This window comes from Scyliorhinus canicula, chromosome 15 (assembly GCF_902713615.1).
Source record: "Scyliorhinus canicula chromosome 15, sScyCan1.1, whole genome shotgun sequence".
Lineage (NCBI taxonomy): Eukaryota > Metazoa > Chordata > Chondrichthyes > Carcharhiniformes > Scyliorhinidae > Scyliorhinus > Scyliorhinus canicula.
The window spans coordinates 25,862,083-25,889,595 of record NC_052160.1 but is presented as its reverse complement, the minus strand read 5'-3'; the positions used below and the strand labels follow the sequence as shown (position 1 = coordinate 25,889,595).

At 49.7% G+C, this 27,513-nt stretch overlaps 1 protein-coding gene across 4 annotated transcripts; it reads right to left on the bottom strand.

Annotated features, from left to right (window-relative positions):
- Positions 1 to 6: 6 nt before the first annotated feature.
- On the bottom strand, positions 7 to 26,591 carry LOC119979139 (PDZ domain-containing protein 9-like). Of its 4 annotated transcripts, none has more exons than XM_038821163.1 (4): positions 25,908 to 26,591; positions 21,287 to 21,469; positions 4,330 to 4,507; positions 7 to 1,645 (listed from the first exon to the last, which is right to left on the bottom strand). In XM_038821163.1, exons 2-4 carry the CDS (start codon positions 21,453 to 21,455, stop codon positions 916 to 918), a joined length of 1,077 nt encoding a protein of 358 aa, XP_038677091.1. In that variant the 5' UTR covers positions 21,456 to 21,469; positions 25,908 to 26,591; the 3' UTR covers positions 7 to 915. The 4 variants fall into 4 exon arrangements, with proteins under 4 accessions (XP_038677091.1, XP_038677089.1, XP_038677090.1 ...); XM_038821161.1 differs by having other exon boundaries at positions 26,172 to 26,591; XM_038821162.1 differs by having other exon boundaries at positions 25,912 to 26,588.
- Between the last annotated feature and the right edge of the window lie 922 nt (positions 26,592 to 27,513).

The window sequence follows — 27,513 nt, the reverse complement described above, 5'->3', positions numbered from 1 at the left end:
GCGCTAATGGTTCACTGAGGAAACAAACATCTAAGTTCCAATATCTGAAGAATCATCATAATCCTGACACTTCCTTGTGTAACTATTACATGTCTGTTTTTGTTGGCAAACCGAGAATTCCCTTGCTTTCTGTTGAATATAACTCATTCTTCAACCTTGATACAAGAATCAGCACCACATACTGGTGAAAAGGGTAAGCTTCAGATGGGCAGGTTTCTTATCTGCTTGGTGCAATCATTTGCACACTGCTAAAAATCCACCCAGCACCAAATGGAAAACTGATCTTGAAATCCTTGCTGGGAAGCAAATGGGAAGGTCAACAAAACAAGACATAAAAATGCAACAAAGCAGTGGGAATCATTTCTAGAGAAATAGAATTCAAATACGGAGAAGTTATTTTATACTAATATAGAACTATGATTAGACCACATTTTGCACAGTTCTTGCCTCCCAAATTACACAAAGGATATACAGAAGATGCAAAAAAATGATACTGAAAGGTTCGAACGATCAGAAAAATATTGAACAGGCTTGGTTTTCTGTAGGCCGAGTGTAACACAAGTGGTCAAACTATTGAAAGGGCTCATGAGGGTGGACAGAAATAAAATGTTCCATCTTGTGTGGGAGACAAGAACTAAAGATCATAAATATAAGTTATTAATAAATCCATAAGGAATTTAGGGAAAAACCTCTTTAGCCAGGGAATGGTGAGAATTTGGAACTCTACTGGAATGGCTGCGTCAAGTAGCGATGGGGCATTTAAGGAGAAGCCAGAAGGAAAGAAATAGAAGGATATGCAATAGGATTAGATAAAAAGGAATGGGGGAAGATTCATATGGAGCATTAATGTCAGCATTGACCAGACAGACCAAATGGCCAGTTTCTATGCTGTAAATTCTATGTTTAGAAAACCAGCTATCTGCCTGTATGGTACAGAATCTTTCTCTTCCCAGGTGTGCGTTGAGTTGTGCCAACAATTCTGTCTGAACTGGAAGATTTTGTCGTCTGCTCTGTTGAGGTAGAAGTTCCTGAGTCTGTGTCATTGGATTGTGTGGAACTGGTCAAAGAAGTACTCTGGGAATTCTGCAATAGGGATTCAGTGCTAGAACTTGTGGAACTCTCTAGGGTGCTTGCCTCGGTTGTAGATTCAGTAGTTTCTACCTCCTCCCCGTGGTACTTCTGAATCTGTAGTCTTTCCATTTTAATAGGCTGTTTTAAATGTGGGCTGGGATGCTGTTGGGATGACTTGCGCAAAGGACTCCCACCACCACTGGAGCTTGGGGAATACAGCCGATGAATCCACTGAGGCTCTATGGGCGATGAGGAGGACGATGTGGAGCTTGCGCTATCCAACTGCACAGACAACATGGAGTTAAGAGCTGGCACTCCTTCGTGATTAGAAGTCGCATCATCTTCAAAGGCTTGGTGGAACACAATGTCGCACTCAATATGTGGGCCAATAAGGAGCACGGTCTGGTTCTTCTTTGGTGCATGCCATGCTCTGGAGATTGGTGGGATATATGTACCCATATCATGCCAAAATAAAGAAAGGGGCCTAAAGTTTTTGAACTTTACTTGTTCACCTTTGTCTTCCTCATCGCTACTGCTTGACCTGGCAGCCTCTCCTTCCTCACCGAACTGAATGCTAGAGAGAAAAGAAAGAGTTGCATTTATACAGCACCTTTCAGAAACTTATTTTGAACCAGAGAGTTTTAGGGCGGCATGGCGATGCAGTGGTTAGCACTGCTGCCTCACGGCACCGAGGACCCAGGTTCGATCCTTTAAATTAGTCTTTTAAGAGTGTTTTAAGGATCATGAAGCAGTTCTGAATTGTCATAACTGTTTAAGGAAAAGCTCAGACGGCTGCAATCAACAGTGCAGCCCTTTCCTGCAACCACTGAAAAAACTTGATCACTTTCTGAAATTGGGGGGCAAAAGTTCACGCAGAACTCCAAGGCCAGTTACAAAAACAACAACTTGCATTCATATAGTGCCTTTAACAACCAAAATGTACAGGGTAGGTGGATGTGGAGGGATTATTGGGTTACGGGGATAGAGTGGAAGTGAGGGCTTAAGTGGGTCGGTGAGGGCTTAAGTGGGTCGGTGCAGACTCGATGGGCCAAATGGCCTCCTGCACTGTATGTTCTATGTTCTAACAGTAAAACATCCCAAATTGACCCCTTGCTATGCTTTCCAGCATTTTGCTTCATCTTTTAACAGCCTGGAAACATTATGTTGGTTTGGAATCATAGATCCCTCCCCTGTGTGGCACGGTGGCACAGTGGTTAGCACTGCTGCCTCACGCGTCGAGGTCCCAGGTTCGATCCGACCCCGGGTCATGTCCGGGTGGAGTTTGCACATTCTCCGTGTTTGCGTGGGTTTCGCCCCCACAACCCAAAGATGTGCAACAGGGTAGGTGTATTGGCCATGCTAAATTGCCCCTTAATTGGAAAAAATGAATTGGGTACTCTAAATTTAAAAAATAAATAAGTAAATGATTGGCTGGGACATCAATGATCAGTCTCCTCCTCTTCAAAATAGTGGCACGGCATCTATTATATTTACCTGAGACGGACAGTCAAGAATCTCATCCAAATGACAGCACCTCCAAAAATGCAGCACTCCCTCAATAATGTGTGGCACTGGGAGAGACAGCCTGGGATTAAGTGTTCAAGTCTCTGGAGTGGGGCTGTTTCAGAGGCAGGAGTGGTGCCAAATGGGAGGATGTTTCTTCTCATGGGAATCTAGAACTAGGGAGTTCCAGTTTCAAACTAGGGCTCTCCCATTTAAGATGGGGGTGAGGAATTTCTTCTCGGGGTCATTAGTCTTTAGAACTCTTCCATAGAGAGCAGTGGAGGTTGGGTCATTGAATCTATTCAATGACTCAAGTTAGACGGATTTTTGATTCACAAGGGTTAGAGGGTTGGTGCAGGCTTATTGTGACGAATAGCTTCCTTCTGCACTGTCGGGATTTTATGAGGTGATGGGACTCCTGTCCTGTTGCCTGCAGCTTCTAGGTAGTGGGGTGGTGTATTTGGGAGATGCTTATGTTTGGTACAATGAAACTTAAGAAAAAAAGCAGGCATATCGGTCACGAGGCAAACATATGAACTAAGAAGAGTAGGCCACTCGGCCCCTCAAACCTACACCATCCTGCAATAGGATGCTGGCTGCTCAGACTGTAACCTCATCACATTCCCGACTAGCCCCCGACCCTTGATTGTCAAGAATCTATCTATCATTGCCTTAAAAATATTCAAAGATTCATTTCGCACTGTTGCCTCACTGTGCTGAGGACCCGGGTTCAATCACGGCCCTGAGTTTCTGTTCGTGGGGAGTTTGCACATTCTTCCAGTGTCTGCGTTGGTCTCACCCCCACAACCCAAAGATGTGCAAGGTAGGTGATTGGCCATGCTAAATTGCCCCTTAATTGGACTTTTTTTTAATTCAAAGATTCTACTTCCACTGCCTTTTGAGACAGTATTCAAAACACCCTCGACCCTCTGAGACAAAGTATTTCTCCAGTGACCCCCCCCCCCCCCACCCCCCCCCCCCTCCAAGTCTAGTGCCAGATTTTCCCACAAAAGGAAACATCCTCTCCACATCCATCCCCTCAGGATCTTATTTGCTTTCAAGTAGCCTCTTATTCTTCTAAACTCCAGCAGATACACACTGAGCCTGTCCAACCTTTCCTCGTTACACAACTTGCGCACTCCAGGTTTTAGACTAGTAAACCATCTCAGAACTGCACCCAAATACATTTACATCCTTCCTTAAATAAGGGTGATTGAAGACCTGCAGGAACGCGGTGTTAAGGCCACATTCATATCAGTGATAATCTTATCCAATGGTGGAGTGGGCTCGATAGGCCGAGCAGCCTTCTCCTGCTCTTATGGGAGAAGCCTAATATGGGTGGCAGAGTGGTTAGCACTGCTCCCTCACAGCGCCAGGGACCAGGATTCAATTCTGATCTTGGGATTGTCTTGAGTGGAGTTTGAAAATCCTCCGTGTGTCTGTGTGGGTTTCCTGCGGGTGCTCCAGTTTCCTCCCACAGTCCAAAGATAGAATCATAGAATCCCTACAGTGCAGAAGTGGGCAGGTTCGGTGGATTGGCCATGATCAATGCGCAGGGTTAAGGGGATAGGTTGGGGAGTGGGCCTAGCTGGGGTGCTCTATCAGGGAGTTGGTGCAAACTCAATGGGCCGAATGGCCTCCTCCACTGTCGGGATTCTATGGAAACAATGAATTTGCCTCTTGCTCTGTATTCAAGTCACCAAAATTGAATGTCGTTCAGCCCAGAGGTTGAACCATCAAACCTTTAAGCAGTACCTCACATTTGAATGTATAGTTTCTGCTTGTGCGTCCCAGTTGTCTGGGAGGTCCTTATAATTCCTGTACACGGTCAGCTGGAGTTGAGTTCCCTTTGGAATTTCACCCACGAGGTGGCGCAGTTCCCGCAGATTGTGGCCCAGGACATTTTTGGTGCCAACTTTAACCAGGATGTCTCCTGTATGTAAAAACAAACACATCAAGTAAACGGAAGGGACAATTCGGCAGACTGACAGGAATTAATGCACTGTGGACTGCTGTACCAAATATAGCAATATCAGGTCTGTGTAAGAGATACTTAAATGGGATTTGTGCCATTGTTGTTCTGATTAATGTTGCATAGAATCAGGGCAGCACGGTGGTGCTGTGGTCAGCACAACTTCCTATGGTGCTGAGGATCCAGGTTCAATCCCGGCCCTGGGTCATTGTCCGTGTGGAGTTTGCACATTCTCCCCGTGGCTGCGTGGGTTTCACCCCCACAACCCAAAGATGTGCAGGTTAGGTGGATTGACCACGCTAAATTGCCCCTTAATTGGAGAAAAATAATTGGGTACTCTAAATTTATTTTTTTTAATGTTGCAGAGGTGAGTGGGTGTCACTGGCAAGGCAACAATTATTGCCCATCCCCCTAACTAGCGTTGAGAAAATGGTGGTGAGCCACCTTGAACTGCTGCAGTCTGTGTGGTGTAGGTACACCCACAGTGCTGTTAGGAGAGAGTTCCAGGATTTTGAACCAGTGACAGTGAAGGAAAGGCGATATAGTTCCAAGTCAGGATGGTGAGTGACTTGGAGGTGATGGGACTCCTGTGCGTCTGTTGCCCGGGGCTTCTAGATAGTAGGGCGGTGTTTTTGGGAGATGCTTATGTTTGTTGCAATGAAACATAGCAGAAAAAAACACAGGCAAACCGATCACAAGAGTAGGCAACATACAAATTAGGTAGACCATTCGGCCCCTCAAACCTGGTCCACCATGCAATAAAATCATGGTTGATTGGACTGTAACCTCATCTCCACGTTCCCGACTACCCCCAACCCTTGCTTATTATCCATCTTTACATTTAAAAAATTCAAAGACTCCTGAAGGGTGTTCCAAAGACTCGAGACCCTCAAAGAGAAAATATTTCTCCAGTGATCTCCCCTAGTTCTAGATTCTCCCACAAGAGGAAACATCCTCTCCACATCCACCCTGTCAAGACCCCTCAGGGCCTTATATGTTTTAACAAGTGGCCTTTTACTCTTCTAAACTCCAGCGATTATAAGCCGCGCCTGTCCAACTTTTACTCATAAACCAACCCGCACACTCCGGGTGTTAGTCCAGTAAACCTTCTCTGAATTGCATCCAAATACATTTAGTTCCTTCCTTAAATAAGGAGACCAATACTAAACATGGTACTGCGGAAGTGGTCTTCCGATGCCCTGTATAACTGATGCATAACCTTCCTATTCTTTTTTTAAAAAATAATTTTTATTCAAATTTTCACATTTTACAAAAAAGAAAGCAGTAACAGAAAATTCAAAGAACAAAAAGCCCCCCCCCCATATATACAAAAGAGAAACAATAAATAAACGGCTGTCGTTGGCAAAGATTCAACCCAAAACAAAAACAGGTTGCTGCTGCTGCTGACCTTTTGATTTTACCGTTCTGCCAGGAGATCTAGGAAAGGTTGCCATCTCCTGAAAAACCCCTGCACTGACCCCCTTAGGGCAAATTATACCCTGAGAATTCCCCAAATTCCCAGAGAATCCCCATCACCACCGGCATTCCCTCCACTGGGTCCGCCACATACAACAAAAGGTCATCCGCGTAGAGCGACACTCGGTGCTCCTCCCCACCCCGGACCAGCCCCCTCCGCAGGCCTTCTCCGCATCTAGCGCCACCACTATCTCCGCGCCCCCCCCCCCTTCCACCGCCGGCATCATTATAACGTTCAAGAGCCTCCGTATATTAGTGTTCAGCTGCCTCCCCTTCACAAACCCCGTGTGATCCTCGTGAATAACCTGCGGCACACAGTCCTCAATCCTCGTGGCTAAGATCTTTGCCAACAACTTGGCGTCCACATTCAAGAGTGAGATCGGCCTTTATGACCCACATTGCAGGGGATCCTTGTCCCGCTTAAGAATCAAGGAGATCAGCGCCCGAGACATCGTCGGGGGAAAAGCCCCCCCCCCCCCCCCCCCCTTGCCTCGCTAAAGGTCCTAACTAACAGGGGGCCCAGCAGGTCTGCATATGTCTTGTAAAATTCAACCCGGAACCCATCTGGCCCCGGTGCCTTCCCCGACTGCATGTTCCCTATCCCTTTGACCAGCTCCTCCAGCTCAACTGGTGCCCCCAGACCCTCCACCCGTCCCTCCTCCACCCTCGGAAATCTCAGCCGGTCTGAAAAGCGCCCCATCCCCCCCTCCTCCGCCGGAGGTTCGGACCGATATAGTCTCTCATAAAAGTCCCTGAAGACCCCATTAATGTCTACCCCCCTCCGCACCACAATTCCTCCCTGATCCTTAACACTACCAATCTCTCTGGCCGCATCCCGCTTACGGAGCTGGTGTGCCAGCATCCTGCTCGCCTTCTCCCCATGCTCGTACACCACACCCTGAGCCTTTTTCCATTGAGCCTCCGTCTTTCTGGTTATCAACAAATCGAACTCAGCCCGAAGGCTGCGCCGCTCCCTCAGCAATCCCTCCTCCGGGGCCTCCGCGTACCTCCTGTCCACCCTCACCATCTCCCCCACCAATCTCTCCCTTTCTCTCTGCTCCCCTCTCTCCCTGTGGGCCTGAATGGAGATCAACTCTCCCCGAACCACTGCCTTCAGCGCCTCCCAGACCGTCCCCACTCGGACCTCCCCATTATCGTTGGCCTCCAGATACCTCTCGATACATCCTCGAACCCGCCCCCTCACCACCTCGTCCGCCAGCAGCCCCACCTCTAAGCGTCACAACGGGCGCTGGTCCCTCTCCTCCCCCAGCTTGAGGTCCACCCAATACGGGGCATGGTCCGAAATGGCTATCGCCGAGTACTCAGCATCTACTACCCTCGCAATCAGCGCCCTACTCAAAATGAAAAAATCGATCCGGGAGTAGGCCTTATGCACATGGGAGAAGTATGAAAATTCCCTGGCCCTCGGCCTCGCAAACCTCCATGGATCCACCACTCCCATCTGGTCCATAAACCCCCTCAGCACCTTAGCCGCCGCAGGCCTCCTACCCGTCCTGGAACTGGATCGGTCCAGTGGCAGATCCAGGACCGTGTTGAAATCCCCCCCCATTACCAGGCCCCTGCCTCCAAATCTGGAATCCGGCCCAACATGTGCCGCATGAAACCTGCATCATCCCGATTGGGGCGTATACATTGACCAGCACCACCCGCTCCCCTTGCAGCTTGCCGCTCACCATCACGTATCTCCCGCCGCTGTCTGCCACCACACTCGACGCCTCAAACGGCACCCTCTTCCCCACCAGGATCGCCAACCCCCGGTTTTTTGCATCCAGCCCCGAATGAAACACCTGGCCCACCCACCCCTTCCTCAACCTGACCTGATCCGCCACCTTCAGGTGCGTCTCCTGAAGCCTAGCCTCGTCCGCCTTCAGCCCCTCAGGTGCGCGAACACGCGGTACCGTTTATCCGGCCCATTCAGTCCCCTCACATTCCAGGTGATCAGCCGGATTGGAGGGCCACCTGCCCCCCTCCCCCGTCGACTAGCCATCACCCTTCCGTAATCCGCCACATGCCCACGTCCCCCGCTCAGCCCGTTCCCCACAGCGACAGACCCCCATCCCGACCCCCTCTGCACGCTCCAGCTCCTTCTTGGCCATTCCAGCAGCAACCCCCTCCCCCCACCCCCCCCACCCCCAGCTAGGGCCCCCCTAGCTGCGAACTCCAGTCATTGTACTTCCGTAAGTCAGCCGACTCCTGCTGACCCCGGCTGCTGCCGCCACCCCAATTACCCTCCCCAGTGACACACATCCATTCCCCCAATGCCGACCCCGCCCCCTGCGTCTCCAGCGCGGGAGAAAAGCCCCGCCCCCATTCCAAGCCCCGCCCCCGACCCAAAACACAGGCAGACAGGCACATGACCCAACAGGGCCGCAAACCCCACCCAAACCCGCAACCAGTGAAATAATAAAAATCCCAACGTGATATGATAAAACACCCAAGTAAACAGATAACAGTCCCGAAAAGCAGACAAGAAAAAACAGAACAGCAAAACAAACATCATCCAATAGAACCAAAAAGAAAAAAGCAAAAGGATATCAAGGAGGACAAAGCCTCCGGGCTGCAAACAACGCTCCCCAGCCCCCAGTCTTCAGTTCAAGTCCAGCTTCTCTGCCTGGACAAAAGTCCAGGCCTCCTCCGGGGAGTCAAAAGTTGGCGGTCTTTATAAGTGACCCACAGGCGTGCCGGCTGTAACAGGCCAAACTTGACCCCCCTTCTTGTGGAGCACTGCCTTCTCCTGGTTAAACCCAGCCCTTCTCTTCACCACCTCCGCACTCCAGTCCTGGTAAATCCTGATCTCTGTATTCTCCCACTTGCTACTCCTCTCTCTCTTCGCCCAACGAAGCACACACTCACGGTTGACCAAGCGTTGAAAGCGGACCAGCACCGCCCTGGGCGGCTCGTTCGGCCTGAGCTTCCGCAGCATCACCCGATGGGAACTCTCCAGCTACAGGGGTCCCCAGAACGATCCCGCGCCCATCAGCGAGTTCAGCATCAGGACCACGTAGGCCCCCAAATCCGAACCTTCCAGCCCCTCCGGGAGGCCCAAAATCCGCAGATTCATCCGGCGGGAGCAATTCTCCATCTCCTCCATCCTTGCCAACCATTTCTTATGAAGCTCCTTGTGTGACGCCACCTTCACCGCCAGGCCCAGGAGTTCGTCCTCGTTCTCCGAAGCCTTCTGCTGCAGCTCCCGAATCTCCGCAGCCTGAGCCGTCTGAGTCGCCCCGAGCCTGTCCAGCGATGCCCTCAACGGCTCCAGGATCTCAGCCTTTAGTTCCTGGAAGGAGCGCAGCAGCAGCTCCTGCTGCTCCCTCGCCCACTGCTGCCACGCTGCCGGTTCCCCGCCTGCCGCCATCTTGTCCTTTCTGCCTCGCACCTTCTTCTGCTGCAAAGTTGATTTTCTGGTCGCTCCACTTCTAGTCCAGCCCATCCACCGGCCGCCAAGCACAGAGGCTGCGTTCCCACCCGGAGAAAAGTCAAAACAGCGCCGTTGCGGGCCCTTAAAAGAGCCCGAAAGTCCAAAAATAGCGGGAGCCACCGAACGTGCGGCTTAGCACTGCATCGTCGCAACCGGAAGGTTAACCTTCCTACTCTTGTATTCAAAGAACAATGAAAAGTACAGCACAGGAACAGGCCCTTCGACCCTCCAAGCCTGTGCCGACCATGCTGCCCATCTAAACTAAAATCTTCTGCACTTCCGGGGTCCGTATCCCTCTATTCCCATCCTATTCATGTATTTGTCAAGATGCCCCTTAAACGTCACTATCGTCCCTGCTTCCACCACCTCCTCCGGCAGCGAGTTCCAGACACCCACTACCCTCTGTGTGAAAAACTTGCCTCGTACATCTCCTCTAAACCTTGCCCCTCGCACCTTAAACCTATGCCCCCTAGTAATTGACCTCTCTACCCTGGGAAAAAGCCTCTGACTATCCCCTCTGTCTATGCCCTCATAATTTTGTAGACCTCTATCAGGTCACCCCTCAACCCCCGTCGTTCCAGTGAGAACAAACCGAGTTTATTCAACCTCTCTTCATAGCTAATGCCCTCCATACCAGGCAACATCCTGGTAAATCTGCACTCTCTCTAAAGCCTCCACATCCTTCTGGTAGTGTGGCGACCAGAATTGAACACTATACTCCAAGTGTGGCCTATCTAAGGTTCTATACAGCTGCAACATGACTTGCCAATTTTTATACTCAATGCCCCAGCCAATGAAGGCAAGCATGCCGTATGCCTTCTTGACTACCTTCTCTGCCTGTGTTGCCCCTTTAAGTGACCTGTGGACCTGTACACCTAGATCTCTCTGACTGTCAATACTCTTGAAAGTTCTACCATTCACTGTATATTCCCTACCTGCATTAGACCTTCCAAAATGCATTACCTCACATTTGTCTGGATTAAACTCCATCTGCCATCTCTCCGCCCAAGTCTCCAAACGATCTAAATCCTGCTCTGTCCTCTGACAGTCCTCATCGCTATCCAGAATTCCACCAACCTTTGTGTCGCCTGCAAACTTAGTAATCAGACCAGTTACATTTTCCTCCAAATCATTTATAAATACTACAAACAGCAACGGTCCCGGCACTGATCCCTGCGGAACACCACTAGTCACAGCCCTCTTATGAGAAAAGCACCCTTCCATTGTTACTCTCTGCCTTTTATGACCGAGCCAGTTCTGTATCCATCTTGCCAGCTCACCCCGATCCCGTGTGACTTCACCTTCTGTACCAGTCTGCCATGAGGGACCTTGTCAAAGGCCTTACTGAAGTCCATATAGACAACATCCACTGCCCTACCTGCATCAATCATCTTTGTGACCTCCTCGAAAAACTCTATCAGGTTAGTGAGACATGACCTCCCTTCACAAAACCATGCTGCCTCTCGCTAATACGTCCATTTGCTTCCAAATGGGAGTAGATCCTGTCTCGAAGAATTCTCTCCAGTAATTTCCCTACCACTGACGTAAGGCTCACCGGCCTGTAGTTCCCTGGATTATCCTTGCTACTCTTCTTAAACAAAGGAACAACATTGGTTATTCTCCAGTCCGCCGGGACATCACCTGAAGACAGTGAGGATCCAAAGATTTCTGTCAAGGCCTCAGCAATTTCCTTTCTAGCCTCCTTCACTATTCTGGGGTAGATCCCATCAGGCCCTGGGGACTTATCTACCTTAATATTTTTCAAGACACCCAAAACCTCATCTTTTTGGATTCAATTCCCCTCACAATAAACAATAACATTCTCTTAGTTTTCCTAATTACCTGCTCTACCTAAATACTTTTGTGATTCATGTACTAGGGCACCCAGATCCCTCAGAAGCTTGGAGCTCTGCAATCTCTCCCCACTTAGATAATAGGTTTCTTTTTTTATTCTTCCTGTCAAAGTTTTACATTGTCCCACATTATAGTCCATTTTTTCAGATCGTTGCCGCTCAACTTATCTATGATCCATTTATGGCCTCCTTATGTCTCAGTGGGGTTGTCCTAAAGGGCAGCAACTGGACGGACAGTAGGATCTGAATGGAGAGCAGCATCTGGGGAGAATGGGGTGGGTCTGGATGGGAGTTCAGGGTCAGGATGAAAACCAGTGTCTGTGAGAAAGTGGGGTGGGTCTGGATAAATTCCATGGACATCGGGGTCTGAATGGACATTGGGATCTGAATGGACATCAGGATCTGAATGGACTGTGGTGAATGTGATTCACACTATATATAGTTGCCAATATCACTCCATGTATATATGTTCGTTATCTACCCGTTGTAAGATCAATGCTGTACATAGTTGCCAATATAACTCCGTGTATATGTGTTCACTATCCACCATTATAAGTGCAGTTGCACTATCCGACCACCAGGGGGAGTCGCTCTGGGAGTACGCAAGAGTTTGTACTGGGCTCCTCCCTTGGCTCCGCCCAGGACTCCTCCCCCTGGGACCAATGTATAAAGATCAGTGCCTTGGAGCCAGCCTGCAGTCATCTGGAGTTCAACGACAAATAGGCTGGCTCTGTTGTAAGTGTATTAAAGCCTCTGTTCAGATTCAACTACACGTGTTCGCTGAATTGATGGTTCCATCATGGACATCGGGGTCTGAATGGAGAGCAGCATCTGTGGGACAGTGGGGCAGGTCAGGATGGAGAGCAGGAGTTGGATCTGGTGAATTTCATTGTGTAAGTCAACATTCTCGGCAATCACTCTGATGGAATCCAAGTTTGCTTTGCAATTGCTAGACAAAAAGATTAAATGCTGTATGCTGAGGTATTTGGTGTCCTATTAATACATGCTGGAATTCCAAACTTTGGTGAAAAAGAAAGTCTGCAAAGTTACAAATTGAGTGGTGGCAGGTTAAGTATATTTACTGCAATTATTTGTGAAATGTTTTTGACTAGAATTAGTTGTGTCATCATAGTAGCACCTCTGGCTAGTCAGTGATTTCAAATGGGGGCTGTGGTGAATGTATTCACCTAAGTACGAACTGTCTGTAAAGTGCTGTGACCTATGACCTGGAAATTATAATACGGTCTACTTACAGGTACTAGAACATAGAATATAGAACATACAACACAGAACAGGCCTTTCGGCCCATGATGTTGTGCCGAACTTTTGTCCTAGATTAAGAACAAATTAATCTACACCCCGTCATTCTACCGTAATCCATGTACCTCTCCAATAGCCGCTTAAAGGTCCCCTTGTAATGGTTTGTTCCACCCGAGGAAAAAGTCTCTGACTGTCTACTCTATCTATTTCCCCTGATCATCTTATAAACCTCTATCAAGTTGCCCCTCATCCTTCTCTGTTCTAATGAGAAAAGGCCGAGCACCCTCAACCTTTCCTTGGAAGTGTGGGCTCCGCCTCTGGCTCCGCCCTCACCGGGGCGATATACAACCGGCCACCTGTGGTGGCACTCATTGTACAGCAGACACTGGCAGGCGTGTTCCTGGATAATAAAGCAATATATTCACTTGTTCTCTCGGTTTCACAGTGAATTGATGGTATAACAATTTATTATCCAGCGACAGCACCATGGAAGCCACTCTAAAGCCAGATAAGTTCGAACTCGACGCGCGAGCGACAGAGGCCGAGAAAGTCTTTGAACACTGGCTTCTCTGTTTCGAGGCCTACCTCGATTCCTCCGCAACGCCTCCCTCTGAAACCCTCAAGCTGCGACTCCTCCACGCTCGGGTGAGCCATCGAATCTCCATGATGATCGAGAAAGCAGCCACGTACGAGGCGGCGGTCGCGATCCTCAAGGCGCATTTCGCGAAGCCCGTAAACGAGGTGTTTACGTGACACCTCCTCACTACTCGCCGTCAACGTGCCGGGGAATCGCTGGACGAGTATCTGGAAAACCTGACCCTACTCGCGAGGGACTGCAACTATCGGGATGTGCAGAGGAACACATGAAGCTACAGATCCGGGACACCTACGTGGCTGGGGTCCGATTTAACTACATCTGGCAGCGCCTGCTGGAAAACGGGACCACTGACCTGCGGGACACAGTAAAACTAGCCACCTCGTTAGAGGTGGCCTACCAAAGCCTCAGTGCGTTGACTGCAGACCCGGCGAACCCCTCGTGAATGCCACCGTCGCGGCCCCCACCGGACCCGCCTACATCACAGGCCTGTGCCGCGAGGCTGCCCGTCCAGACCGGGGAACCGCAGTGTTACTTCTGCGGCCAGCGTCAACACCCCCGGCAGCGTTGCCCAGCCCGCACAGCGACTGTGGCAAAAAGGGACACTTCGCCAGAGTCTGTCTGGGCCGACCTAAAGCCCAGAAATCAAAAACTCACCAGGCCCGACCCATGGACCCACAGGCCCCGCAATGTGGCTGCGTGCCAGCCGGGAACGTCCCCTTCAGACGCGTCATCAGCCTCGTGCGACTCATGGGGCGGCCATCTTGGTTGCCATCTTCGACCCAGCCCAACACGTGTGACTCATGGGGGCCGCCATTTTGTGACCCCGATGCCGCCGGCCACACATACTACCCTCAGCTTGGCGCAGTCACCCTCGACCAGTCGCAGCCAAAGCACCTGAAAAATTCCATGATGGTCGTCCGGGTCAACGGGCACGAGACCCCTGTCTTTTGACTCCCGGAGCACGGAGAGCTTTGTTCACCCTGACACGGTAAGGCACTGCTCCCTTCACATCTACCCCACATTCCAAACAATCTCCCTTGCCTCCGGATCCCATTCGATACAGATCCGGGGGTACTGACTCGCTAACATCGTGATGCAGAGCGGCGAGTACGCTCGTTTTAAGCTGTACATCCTCCCCCACCTCTGCGCCCCCCCTACTGCTTGGATTAGACTTCCACTGCAGTCACCGGAGCCTGACCCTACAGTTCGATGGACCCTTACCCCCCTCACGGTATGCAGCCTCGTGACCCTCAAGGTTGCCTCTCCTTCCCTCTTTGCGAACCTCACTCCTGACTGTAATCCCGTTGCCACCAGGAGCAGGCGGTACAGTTCCCAAGCATTCGGAACTGACGGAGGTCCAGCGACCGTTGAGTGAAGGGATCATTGAGGCCGGCAACAGCCCCTGGGAGAGCTCAAGTGGTGGTCGTCCGGACCGGGGAAAAGGATCAGATGGTTGTGGACTACAGCCAGACAATTAACCGGTTCACGCAACTGGATGCGTACCCCCTCCCCGCATAGCGGAGATGGTCAACCAGATCGCACAGTATCGGATGTTATCAATGGTCGATCTGAAGTCAGCCTACCACCAGCTCCCAATCCACCCGGAAGAGCCCCACTACACTGCCTTCGAAGCAGCCGGCCGACTCTTCCACTTCCTCAGGGTCCCTTTCCGCGTCACTAATGGGGTCTCGGTTTTTCAGAGAACGATGGACCGAAAGGTGGACCAGTACGGGTTGCGGGCTACATACCCGTACTTGGGCAATGTTACCATCTGCGGCCACGATCAGCAGGACTATGACGCCAACCTCCAGAGGTTCCTCCAGACCGCCCGATCCCTCAACCTCACATATAACAAAGAGAAGTGCGTTTTCCGCAATACCCGACTGGCCGTCCTCGGCTACGTCGTGGAGAACAGAGTCCTGGGGCCCGACCCCGACCGTATGCGCCCCCTCACGGAACTCCCCCTCCCCACAGCCTCAAGGCCCTCAAACGATCCCTGGGACTGTTCTCCTACTACGCCCAGTGGGTCCCCAACTATGCGGACAAAGCCTGCCCACTTATTAAAACCACCACATTCCCCCTACGGCTGAGGCCCACTCGACCTTCAGCCGCATCAAGGCCGACATCCCGCAGCACATGCGCAGCACAAGGCCGCAATACACGTGGTGGACGAGTCCGTCCCCTTCCAGGTAGAGAGCGATGCGTCAAATGTCGCCCTTGCCGCCACACTCAACCAGGCGGGCAAGCCTTCTTCTCTAGAACCCTCCACGCTTCCGAAATCTGACACTCCTCAGTCGAGAAGGAAGCACAAGCCATAGTGGAAGCTGTGCGGCACTGGAGGCACTACCTAGCCGGTAGGAGGTTCACCCTCGTCACCGACCAACGGTCGGTAGCCTTTATGTTTGACAACGCACAACGGGGCAAAACTAAGAATGACAAAATCTTGAGGTGGAGGATCGAACTCTCCACCTACAATTACGATATCAAGTATCGTCCTGGGAAGCTCAATGAGCCCCCAGATGCCCTGTCCCGCAGCACATGCGCCAGCGTGCAAGATAGCCGACTTCGGGCTATCCACGATGACATCTGTCACCCGGGGGTCACCCGGCTTACCCACTTTATTAAGGCCCGCAATCTGCCCTACTCCACTGAGGAGGTCAAGGCCATGACCAGGGACTGCCAAGTCTGCGCAGAGTGCAAACCGGACTTCTACCGGCCAGACAAGGCTCACCTGGTAAAGGCCTCCCGGCCCTTTGAGCACCTCAGTATTGACTTCAAAGGGCCCCTCCCCTCCACCAACCGTAATATATACTTTCTCACCGTCATTGATGAGTACTCCCGCTTCCCCTTCGCTGTCCCCTGCCCTGACATGACCTCGGCCACGATTATAAAGGCACTGCACAGCATCTTCACACTGTTCGGTTTCCCTGCGTACGTCCACAGCGACCGGGGCACATCGTTCATGAGCGATGAGCTGCATCAGTACCTGCTCAGTAAGGGCATCACCTCGAGCAGGACTACGAGCTATAACCCACAGGGAAACGGGCAGGTGGAGAGGGAGAATGTGACAGTATGGAAGGCCGTCCTTCTGGCCCTCCGGTCTAGAAGTCTCCCGACCCCCCGCTGGCAGGAGGTCCTCCCCGACGCACACCACTCCATTAGATCGTTCCTCTGCACAGCCACGAACGAGACCCCTCACGCCCGCTTGTTTGTCTTTCCTCGGAAGTCCATCTCCGGGGTCTCGCTTCCATCCTGGCTGATGGCTCCGGGATCTGTCCTTCTCCGGAAGCATGCGAGGAGCCATAAGACCGACCCCCTAGTCGAGTGGGTCCAGCTGCTGCACGCCCAACCCCCAGTACACCTACGTCGCGCACCAAGACGGACAGCAAAATACGTTCTGGACCTGGCACCAGCTGGTTCCCCTGCCAATGCGCCCCCCTCCCCGCTGCCTACCGCCTCCCGCACCGCCCCTTATGACCCCCTGGGTCTCCTGTATTGTCCCACGCCTGCACTGCCGCCACCCACCACCCCTTAACCGTCTCTGACACGCTGGACTGAAATCCAAGCTCCAGACAACACAGCCCCGGAGTCACCACCTGCAACAACCGTGCCCACTGCATCGCCAGAGCTGAGGAGGTCTAAAAGAATGATCCGGCCTCCAGACAGACTGAATATTTGATGACCCCACGTCACCCCCGCTGGACTTGTTTTTTTTAACAGTGGGTGAATGTGATGAATGTATTCACCTAAGTATGAACTGTCTGTGTAGTGCTGTGACCTATGACCTGGAAATGATAATACGGTCTCCTTCCAGCTACTGTACTGGAACCCCGATGGGCTCCGCCTCTGGCTCCGCCCTCACCGGGGCGATATATAGAGCGGCCGCCTGTGGGTGGCACTCATTGTACAGCAGACACTGGCAGGCGAGTTCTTGGATAATAAAGCCATATACTCACTCGTTCTCTCGGTCTCACAGTGGATTGACGGTATAACTGGGGCATTTCGATTGGTTTGTTCCATTACTGTTTCCCTCCAGTTGATGGTATCCTAAATTACTCTGTCATTGATGGACTTATCCTAGAGGCGATACTTTAATCTTTAACTTTGGATCAAAGCTTGAATTTATGTTCAGACACTTGCTGGAGCTATGTTTGTAATTTGTATAATTAATCCCCTTAAGTAGTTAAAGATAGGATTGCTTCAAGTGCTGTAACATGCATTCAGATATGAATTATGCAGCTTTGCCATTTTCTAATTTAATTTCATGTGTAAATTGAATGCATTAGCATAATTGAATCATGTTATCCCAAACAGTACATTGATTTTACCCACACTTTTAAAGATGGTACTTTGGATATTAACAATAAGCTAAATGTAGAGAGAAATCATTTTAATTAAGTATTTTCCAAGCAAAACGCTTTAATAATAATCTTTATTGGTGTCACAAGTAGGCTTACATTAACATTGCAATGACGTTATTGTGAAAGTCCCCTAGTCGCCACATTCCGGCACCTGTTCGGGTACACAGAGGGAGAATTCAGAATGTCCAATTCACCTAACAAGCTCGTCTTTCGAGACTTGTGGGAGGAAACCGGAGCACCCGGAGGAAACTCACGCAGACATGGGGAGAAGGCTCAGACTCCGCACAGACAGTGCCCCAAGCCGGGAATCGAACCTGGGTCCCTGGCGCTGTGAAGCAACAGTGCTAACCACAGTTCTACCTTGCCGCCTTAAATCTTTTACTTCATGGGTAATGAGCATTTTCATTCTTAATTTTGTAAGGACCCACTCAAAGCATGGAAGCCATTCAGATTGTCCAACCTTGGCTCAGTCGCCAGCTGTCTCACATCCAAGTCAGAAGTTGTGGATTCAAGCCCCACTCTAGAGATTTGAGCACAAATTCCAGGCTGACACTCCCTGTGCAGTATTGTTGGAAGTGCCAGCTTTCAGATCAGACGTTAAAACAAGATGTTGGTGCAACACGGTGGCGCAGTGGTTAGCACTGGTGTCTCACAGCGTGAGGTCCCAGGTTTGATCCCAGCTCTGGGTCACTGTCTGTGTAGAGTTTGCACATTCTCCCAGTGTTTCGCCTCCACAAACCCAAAGATGTGCAGGGTAGGTGGATTGGTCACACTAAATTGCCCCTTAATTGGAAAAAATGAAATGGGTACTCTAAATTTATCAAAGAAAAACAAAATGTTGTCTGTCATTGCAAACAAATGTAAAACATCCCACCATTTCCTAAAATAAATTTAGAGTACCGTATTTTTTTTTCCAATTAAGGGGCAATTTAGCGCGGCCAATCCACCTACCCTGCACATCTTTGGGTTGTGGGGGTGAAACCCACGCAGACACGGAGAGAATGTGCAGACTCCATACAGACAGTGACCCGGGGCTGGGATTGAACCCGGGTCCTCAGCGCTGTAGGCAGCAGTGCTGCCCACTGTGCCACAGTGCCGCCCAGAGATCCCACCATTTGAATGATTTTTCCCTGCTCTGCCATGCCCATAATTATTCTTCAGCTTAAAGAGATCGCCCGATCACTATCCAATTGCCATTTGTGGGAACTTGCTGTGCACAAACAAGCTGCTACATTTCAACAGTGACTACACTTTGAAAATATTTAATGAAATGAAAAAAATGAAATGAAAAGCGCTTATTGTCACGAGTAGGCTTCAAATGAAGTTACTGTGAAAAGCCCCTAGTCGCCACATTCCGGCGCCTGTTCGGGGAGGCTGTTACGGAAATCAAACCGTGCTGCTGGCCTGCTTGGTCTGCTTTCAAAGCCAGCGAATTAGCCCTGTGCTAAACAGCCCCTAATTGGCTGTCAATAACTTTGGGGTGTCCTGAAATTGTGAAAATTTATATAAATGCAAGTTTTTAAAAATTGTCTAACCTAGAGACATCTTAAAATTGTCATTCTTAAGGAAGCTTGCTGAGGCTTCAATGTGTGCAGTTTCTCCAAAAGACCAACACCAGTGGAGTATTGAGAGCTGAAATGTGGGCTGTGATCCTTTTACCTTAATTTCTGAATTTAAACAAAGGCTGGGGATTAAATGATTCAAGGAACAAACCTAAAAACAAAAGTAAATTGCGGCAGATACTGGAAATCTCAAAACAATTTCCCACTGGTTTATCATTAACCATTTACAACTCTGATACGCACCCACCTATTGTCTATTTATCTCATTACTCTCGTCTTTTGTCTTGCATTATCATCCCTTTAGTTATCTAATTCATGTCCCCGAACTTAACACAGTCCTTCCCTTTGTTTACAAGCTGCAAAATCTCTAACTTATTCCAGTTCTGATGAAACAATCATTGGGTTTCTCTCTCTAAGTACTGCCTGATCAGCTGAGGGTTCCCAGCATTTTCTTTTCAATTTAATTGATCATACAGACAGAATATAGAATTTTTGGTGCAGAAACATGGAGCAGAATTCTCCATGGGTGGGACCCTCTTGTCCGCCGGCAGCGCACCCACGCTCACGGGTTTCCCAATGGCGTGAGGTGGCCCCATTGGCCAGCTGCTGGACAGAGAATCCCACTGCCAGCAGGGGGAGTGCCGCGCCAAAAAACACAGCTGGCGGACCGGAGAATCTCGCCCATGATATTTGACCTATCTGATTCCTGCCACAAAAGCTTCCTCGTACCTCTCTTCATTTGGGTCGGTATTGAGGCTGAGCCCCAACAGCATATTCTTCTAAAATGAGAAACAGAAAATGCTGGAAGTACACAGTAGGGCTGGCGGAATCTGTGAAGAAACAGCGTCAATTACTTTGCACCAGAACTAGAAAAGGCATCTTCTATTCCTTTTTTCCCCTCATGGCCACGATGTTTATTTAGCTTCTCCTCACATGCATCTATCCTGGTCATCTCAGCCACTGCCTGTGATCACAAGTTCCCTATTCACACCAAAGATGTTTCCTCTGAGTTACAAAAGCGGAAAGGCAGACCTACTTCTCATTTCCTTTAGATTCCTTCATAGGCTGCTGGTGCCACTGGCAAAGCCAGCGTTAATTGCCCATCCCTAATTGCCTTGCAGGAGGTGATGGTGATGCAACTGAGTGGCTTACAAGGTGACTTCAGGAGGGCAATTAAAAGTCAAACACTGCTGTGCGTCTGGAGACACAGTTGGACCAGACCTGGTGGCAGATTTCCTTCCCTAAAGGACATAAGAGAACCAGTTGGATTTTTAATACAATCCGGTAGGATGATGGTCACCAAAACTGTTACTAGTAACACAGTCATTATGTTAGATTATTTTTAAATTAAATAAATAAAAAATTTTTTACCCAATTAATCTTTTCCAACTAAGGGGCAATTATAGTGTGACCAATCCACCTACCCCACACATCTCATTGGCCATAGGAAATTACAAAAGGTCATGAATGTAGCCCAGTCCATCACGCAAACCAGCCTCCTATCCATTGCCTCTATCTACAATTCCCGCTGCCTTGGAAAGGCAGCCTAGCATAATTAAGGACCCCACGCACCCCGGACATACTCTCTTCCACTTCTTCCGTCAGGAAAAAGATACCAAAGTTTGAGGTCACGTACCAACCGACTCAAGAACAGCTTCTTCCCTGCTGCCATCAGACTTTTGAATGGACCTACCACATATTAAGTTGATCTTTTCTCTACACCTTGCTATAACTGTAACATTATATTCTGCAGTCTCTCCTTCCTTCTCTATATACGGCATGCATTGTTTGTACAGCATGTAAGAAACAATACTTTTCACTGTATACTAATACATGTGACAATAATAAATCAAATCAAATCTTTGGGTTGTGGAGGTGAAACCCACACAAATACAGGGAGAATGTGCAAACTCCACACAGTGACCCAAAGCCGGGATCGAATCTAGGACCTCGGCGCTGTGAGGCAGCAGTGCTAACCAATGCACCACCGTGCTGCCCCTTAAATTAAATTCTAAACAAACAAATGATACCTGCAGCTTTAGTTAATTCTGCCGCCACCATCCCCAATACGCCCCCCCACCCGCAGTCACCGTCCCCATCCCACCCTGCTCCCTTGGCTGATTATTTTTTAAAGTGTAGTCACGTTTCACTAGATGATTCATTCGCAGGCAATACCCTTTTAATAAAATACCTGGCTTTAGATTAGCTGCTCTTTTGTTGTCTCCGGAACTGTCCCCAACAATACGTAGAATCTGCAGAAAGGATCCATGTTCAATCAGGACTAAACCCAGACCGTGGTCATCCTTTGTGATGAACGTTTTTAGGCTAGGCCCTAAGTTATGCTCTGGATTTTCTTTCATATCTCTTCCCAGTTCTGCAATACACAAGAGTCTTGTTTAACTCATAGGGGTATGTCTGTTATGTATTATTCGTATTGTGTGTTGTGCACCTGTGAAATAGATACTGAAGAAAATGCAAAAATAGATTCACAAGGATAATACCAGAACTGAGAGGTTCTAACTATCAGAAATGCTGCAACGGAGGGTCTATTCACATAAAAAAAGAAGGCTGAGTGGTGATCTGATAGAGGTCTTTAAAAATTAGAGACTGGACAGAGAGAAAATGTTGGAAGACTAAAATTTAGGGTCATCAACATAAGAAAGTCACTAATAAATCCAATGAAGAATTCAGGAGAAATGTATTCACCCAGATAGTTGTGTGAATATGAAACTCGCTACCACAGGAAGTGATTGAGGCGAATAGCATAGATACGTACAAGGGAAAGCCAGATACACACAAGAGGGAGAAAGGAAAATATGGGTATGTTGACAAGTTGAGATAAAGAAGTGTGGGAGGAAGCTTTTACGGTGCATAAATATCAACATAGATTAGATGGGCCAAATGGCTGGTTTCTATGGTGTAGGCTCAATGTGATTCTATGTAAGACAAAAGTATTTTCAGATGGTTATGGGAGGGGATTTCAACACAGTTATGGGCGCGATTCTCCGCAAATGCGGAGAGTCGTGACGGCTGCCGTGAAACTGGCCGTGTTTCACGGCAGCCTCCGCGCCCCCTCCCGGGAACCGATTCTGCTCCCCGGTCGGGGCTAGCAGCGGGGCCCCGTGAACCTCAGCATCGCAGGCTTAGCGAAGTTCGCTAAGCCCACGCGCCAAGGTTAACGGCGGCTGACGCAAACGATGACATCAGCCGCGCATGCGGATATTGGGGCCGCTGCTGGTCAAGGTTTTTAATGAGGTAAGGGACAGAGGGGTGCTTCCCCAGATGATGTTGCAGGCTACCATCTCTTTGATTTTAAAACGGGACAAGAACCCGGAGTCGTGTGGGTCTTATAGGCCGATCTCCCTTCTTTTTAAAAATAAATTTAGAGTGCCCAATTTTTTCCAATTAAGGGGCAATTTAGCATGGCCAATCCACCTATCCTGCACATCTTTTGGGTTGTGGGGGTGAAACCCACGCAAACACGGGGAGTATGTGCAAACTCCACACAGACAGTGACCCAGGGCCGGGATTGGAACCCGGGTCCTCAGCGCCGTAGGCAGCAATGCTAACCACTGTGCTGCCCCGATCTCCCTTCTTAACGTGGATGCCAAACTGCTGGATTGAGGATTGTGTGCCGAGTGTTATTAGGGAGGGTTTGTTAAAGGTAGGCAACTGGTGGCGAATATAAGAAGATTGCTCAATGTAATCATGATGCCCCCAGAAAAATGAAAAATGAAATGAAAATGAAAATCGCTTATTGTCACGAGTAGGCTTCAAATGAAGTTACTGTGAAAAGCCCCTAGTCGCCACATTCCGGCGCCTGTCCGGGGAGGCTGGTACGGGAATCGAACCGTGCTGCTGGCCTGCTTGGTCTGCTTTAAAAGCCAGCGATTTAGCCCGGTGGCTATGGACGCAGAGAAGGCATTTGACCGGGTAGAGTGGGACTACTTATGGGAGGTGCTGGGACAGTTTGGATTTGGGGTGTGTCAGGCTGCTGTATTAGGCCCCGGAGGCGAGTGTGAGGACAAACAGGATGACTTCCGACTATTTTAGACTGCACCGTGGGACGAGACAGGTGTCTCCCCACTGCTGTTTGCGCTAGCTATAGAGCCACTGGCAATTGCTCTGAGGGCGTCAGGGGGTTGGAAGGGGCTGGTTTTTGGGGGGGGGGTGTGGAGCATAGGGTTTCATTGTATGCAGATGATCTGCTTTTGTATGTTTCGGACTCGATGGCGGGGATGGACGGAATCATGGCGACCCTGGGGGAATTCGGCCGGTTTTCAGGGTACAAATTGAATATGACAAAAAGTGAAATGTTTGTAGTTCAGGAGAGGGGCCAAGGGGACTGGCTGAGGGAGATGCTGTTCCGGTTAGTTGGGGACAGTTTCAGGTACCTGGGAATACAAGTGGCGCGGGAATGGGGTCGACAGCACAAGCTGAACCTGTCCTAGCTGGTAGATCAAATGCAACGGGAGTTCCGGAGGTGGGATGTGCTCCTGCTGTCATTAGCTGGGAGAGTTCAGACAGTTAAAATGACGATCCTCCCAAGGTTCTTATTCGTGTTTCAGTGTCTCCCCATTTTCATTCCAAGTTCTTTTTTTAAGAGGGTAAGCAAGATCATTTTGGGCTTTGTATGGGTAGGCAAGTCCTCACGAATAAAGAGGGTGATGCTCGAGCAGAACTGGGGGGAAGGGGGAACGGGAATCCTGCGCTGCTGAATTTCAGCAACTATTATTGGGCAGCTAACAGAATTTACAGTGCAGAAGGAGGCCATTCGGCCCATCGAGTCCGCACCGGCTCCTGGAAAGAGCACCCTACGCAAGGTCAACGCTTCCACCCTATCCCCATAACCCAGTAACCCCACCCAACACTAAGGGCAATTTTGGACACGAAGGGCAATTTATCATGGCCAATCCACCTAACCTGCACATCTTTGGACTGTGGGAGGAAACCGGAGCACCCGGAGGAAACCCACGCACACACGGGGAGCATCGGTCTGATCCCCAATATGTGACAACCATCGGTTTGCTCCAGGAAGGTTAGATGGTGGTTATCGGGTATGGCGGAGGGCGGGGATTGAGCGGATGGGAGATTTGTTCTTGGAAGGGAGCTTCCCTGGCTTGAGGGCGCTGGAGCCTAAGTTTGGGTTGACAAGGGTGAATGAATTCCGGTATATTCAGGTGCGGGACATTTTGCGCAGGCAGGCGCCATCTTTTCCACTCTTGCCACTAAGGGCAATCCAAGATAGGGTAGTGTCCAGAGGATGGGTGGGGGAGGGAAGTGTCTCAGATATTTACAAGGAGCTCATGGGGGCGGAGGAGACGCAGACCAAGGAGCTGAGGCATAAATGGGAGGAGGAGTTGGGAGGGGAGATTGGGGAGGGCCTGTGGGCGGACGCGCTGAGCAGGGTTAATGGGACTGCAACATGTGCCAGGCTCAGCCTGATTCAATTTAAGGTCGTCCACCGGGCCCACATGACAGTGTCCCCGATTAGTAGATTCTTCGGTGTAGAGGACAGGTGTGTAAAGTGTCTGAGAGGACCGGCAGACCATGTCCACATGTTTTGGGTGTGTCCAAAATTTAGGAGATACTGGCAGGGGTTCGAGGACGTCATGTCTAGAGTATTGAACATAAGGGTGGCAATGGGTCCGGGGGTGGCGCTTTTGGGGTTTCAGAGGCCCCGGAAGTCCGGGGGGGGGCGGGGGGGGGGGGGAGAGGCCGATGTTTTGGCCTTTGCTTCCCTGGTAGCCTGGAGACGGATACTTCTAGCTTGGAGGGAGTCAAAGCCCCGAAGTCGGAAGCCTGGCTGTCAGACATGGCGAGTTTCCTGGGCTTGGAGAAAATCAAGTTCGCTTTGAGAGGGTCGGTGTCAGGGTTCGCCCGGAGGAGGCAACCATTCATTAACTTCTTTGCGGAGAATTAATCGTCAGCAGGGGGGGGGAAATGTAGTATAGGGGGTCAATTAGGCAGATTTGGGTAGGGCGGGTTACGGCAATTGCACTGTGTACTTGGTTTATTGTACAGTCCCTTTTGTTTTCTTATTCTGTAATTCTACTGTTTACAATGTCAAAAAATACCTCATTAAAATTGTTTATCAAAAAAAAAGTTTTGGAGATTATTAATATCTATGTGTACATATAAATAATAGGACAGGTGACCAATCGCTTGGTCAACGAGGTAAATTTTAAAGAGCATCTTAAATTAGCAAAGTGAGATTGAGAAGCAAAGGCAGTCAGGGAAAGAATTTGCAGAGCTTGGGTGGAAGGCATGGACCACATACAGTGAAATAAAGAAAATCAGGATGTACAAGAGGCCAGAATTAGAGGAGGATTGTGAGGTGAGGGCAAGAGGGCTCGGAACAGGTTAAAATGAGCCGTTGCTGGACTGGGAGTTAATGTAGGTTGGAGTGCACAGGGGTGATGATCGGTGTACAGGTCTTGGTGCAAGTAAGTGCAGAGTTTTGGATGACCTTAGGTATACAGACAATAGGAGCTGGGAGACCATCCAGGAGAGTATTGCCATAGTCAAGTCTAGAGGTAACAAAAACATTAATGAGAGTTTCAGCAGCAGATGATCTGAGGCAAGTGAGCGAGGATGGACAATCCTTGATAAAAGCAAATTACTGCGGATGCTGGAATCTGAAACAAAAACAGAAAGTACTGGACAATCTCAGTAGATCTGGCAGCATCTGAGGACTGAGCTAGCATTTAGAGTACGACTGTCAGAGAGATGGAAGTGGATGGTCAGACTGATGGAGAGGATTAGGGAGGTCCTCTCAGGGTTAATGGGAGTGCTAACTTTAAGGCGCTCACCTACCTCTTTGACTCAGCGTTTGGCCATCTGCCCTAATATCTCCTTATGTGACTTAGTGTCAGCATTGACTTGATTAAGCTCCTGCACAGAGCCTTGTGACGTTTAAGTACGTTAAAGGCGCTATGTACATGTAAGTTGTTGTTGTCCATACTGCACCGTCCATTGTACACCCTGAATGTAATGTACCACATGTTGGAAACCAAAGAAAAACCGCACTTCAAAATCGCCTGATCAACCTAGACTCGCTCCCCCATCAAAACCACCTTTGGTGGGGCGGACATTCCAATCTTCGGCTATCATGGTCGCAGGAGAGCCTGGATGAGAGGTTTTAACAACCGCAGACACATGGCGATAGTTTCATATTGAGGGCGGTGCGTCCTTCACTTGACCCCCGAGAAGCGCTCTAACCATTCGAACAAAAACCCCCAGATCCCCCGTGGCAACACAGAACAACCTTTCAAATTCTGCGATTATAATCACTGGAATGTTGCAAATCCAATGCTTCCAGATTGGCTGGGTAAATAAACAGCTCCAGGCAGTTACAGATAGTGTGGAGTTCGACAACTACCCGCAGTTTAAAAAAAAATGTTTTTACTCCATTCTTCAAATTACAAAGCCGACGCGCAGAATGGACGGAGCAAGCTCTTCACTCCATTGCTTGGTCCCAAAGCCAATTCAAATCCCCCCTCCCGCAGACTCACCTTCCAGGTCCCGCTGTCTGGGACATGAGTGACCCACGCCAGCCGGACTCGGCCAAACTCATCGGCCCATTGGGGTCCGGAGAATTGCTGGGGGTGGGGGGCTGCTGTCAACGGCCCCGACCGGCGTGGTGGGAATCCCGCGGGCGCCCGAGAATCGGTGCCGGAGAATGGGGAAGCCGGCGTCGGGGCATGATTCTCGCGTCTCCCCAGGGTTACTCCGACCGATGCCAGGTCGTAGAATCCCGGCCCCCATTGGACGCTGGCGGGAATGGAGAATCCCGCTGCTGGGACAGTGCGCCGCTGAGGAACACGTGGCTAGGGAGGCAGAGAATTCACCCATTGCCTCCACAAGAGATATACAAGATCCAAGCTGACAAGAAAAGGCATTCCACCTCATCATGGGCTTGATGTGATGCTTGATCTTACTTAGTCAGAAGGCCGAGACGTTACTCCAATTATTATCAATAGCTCCCCACCCCACCCACCTTGACTTAACTACTGCACTTTCATAAACCGTTTAGCTCACTGGGCTAAATCGCTGGCTTTTCAAGCAGACCAAGCAGGCCAGCAGCTCGGTTCATTTCCCGTACCAGCCTCCCTGAACAGGTGCCGGAATGTGGTGACTAGGGGCTTTTCACAGTAACTTCATTGAAGCCTACTCGTGACAATAACCGATTTTCATTTCATTTTTCATTTCAATTGTGCTCCATTCCTCATGGTCACCATCAATCCAGATTTACTACACGATGTTCAAATTAATTCATTTCAATGTAGCAAACACAATTACTTTTTGTTACAAAAGTAGTAAGGAGGGGGCGACATGTTAAAAAGCTCTTCAAATTAAGTCAAATAGGTCAAATGAAGCCATAAAGGAGCAATCATATTGCTGGGAGTGTTCGATAGG

Excerpts from the sequence above, each read along its gene's own strand:
- LOC119979139 (XM_038821161.1), bottom strand. The coding sequence starts at position 26,208 with ATGATAGCCGAAGATTGGAATGTCCGCCCCACCAAAG. Across the intron at positions 4,508-21,286 it reads AGCAGCTAATCTAAAGCCAG|GAGACATCCTGGTTAAAGTT; the intron begins GTATTTTATTAA and ends TTTTACATACAG. Across the intron at positions 1,646-4,329 it reads ACTATACATTCAAATGTGAG|CATTCAGTTCGGTGAGGAAG; the intron begins GTACTGCTTAAA and ends TTTTCTCTCTAG.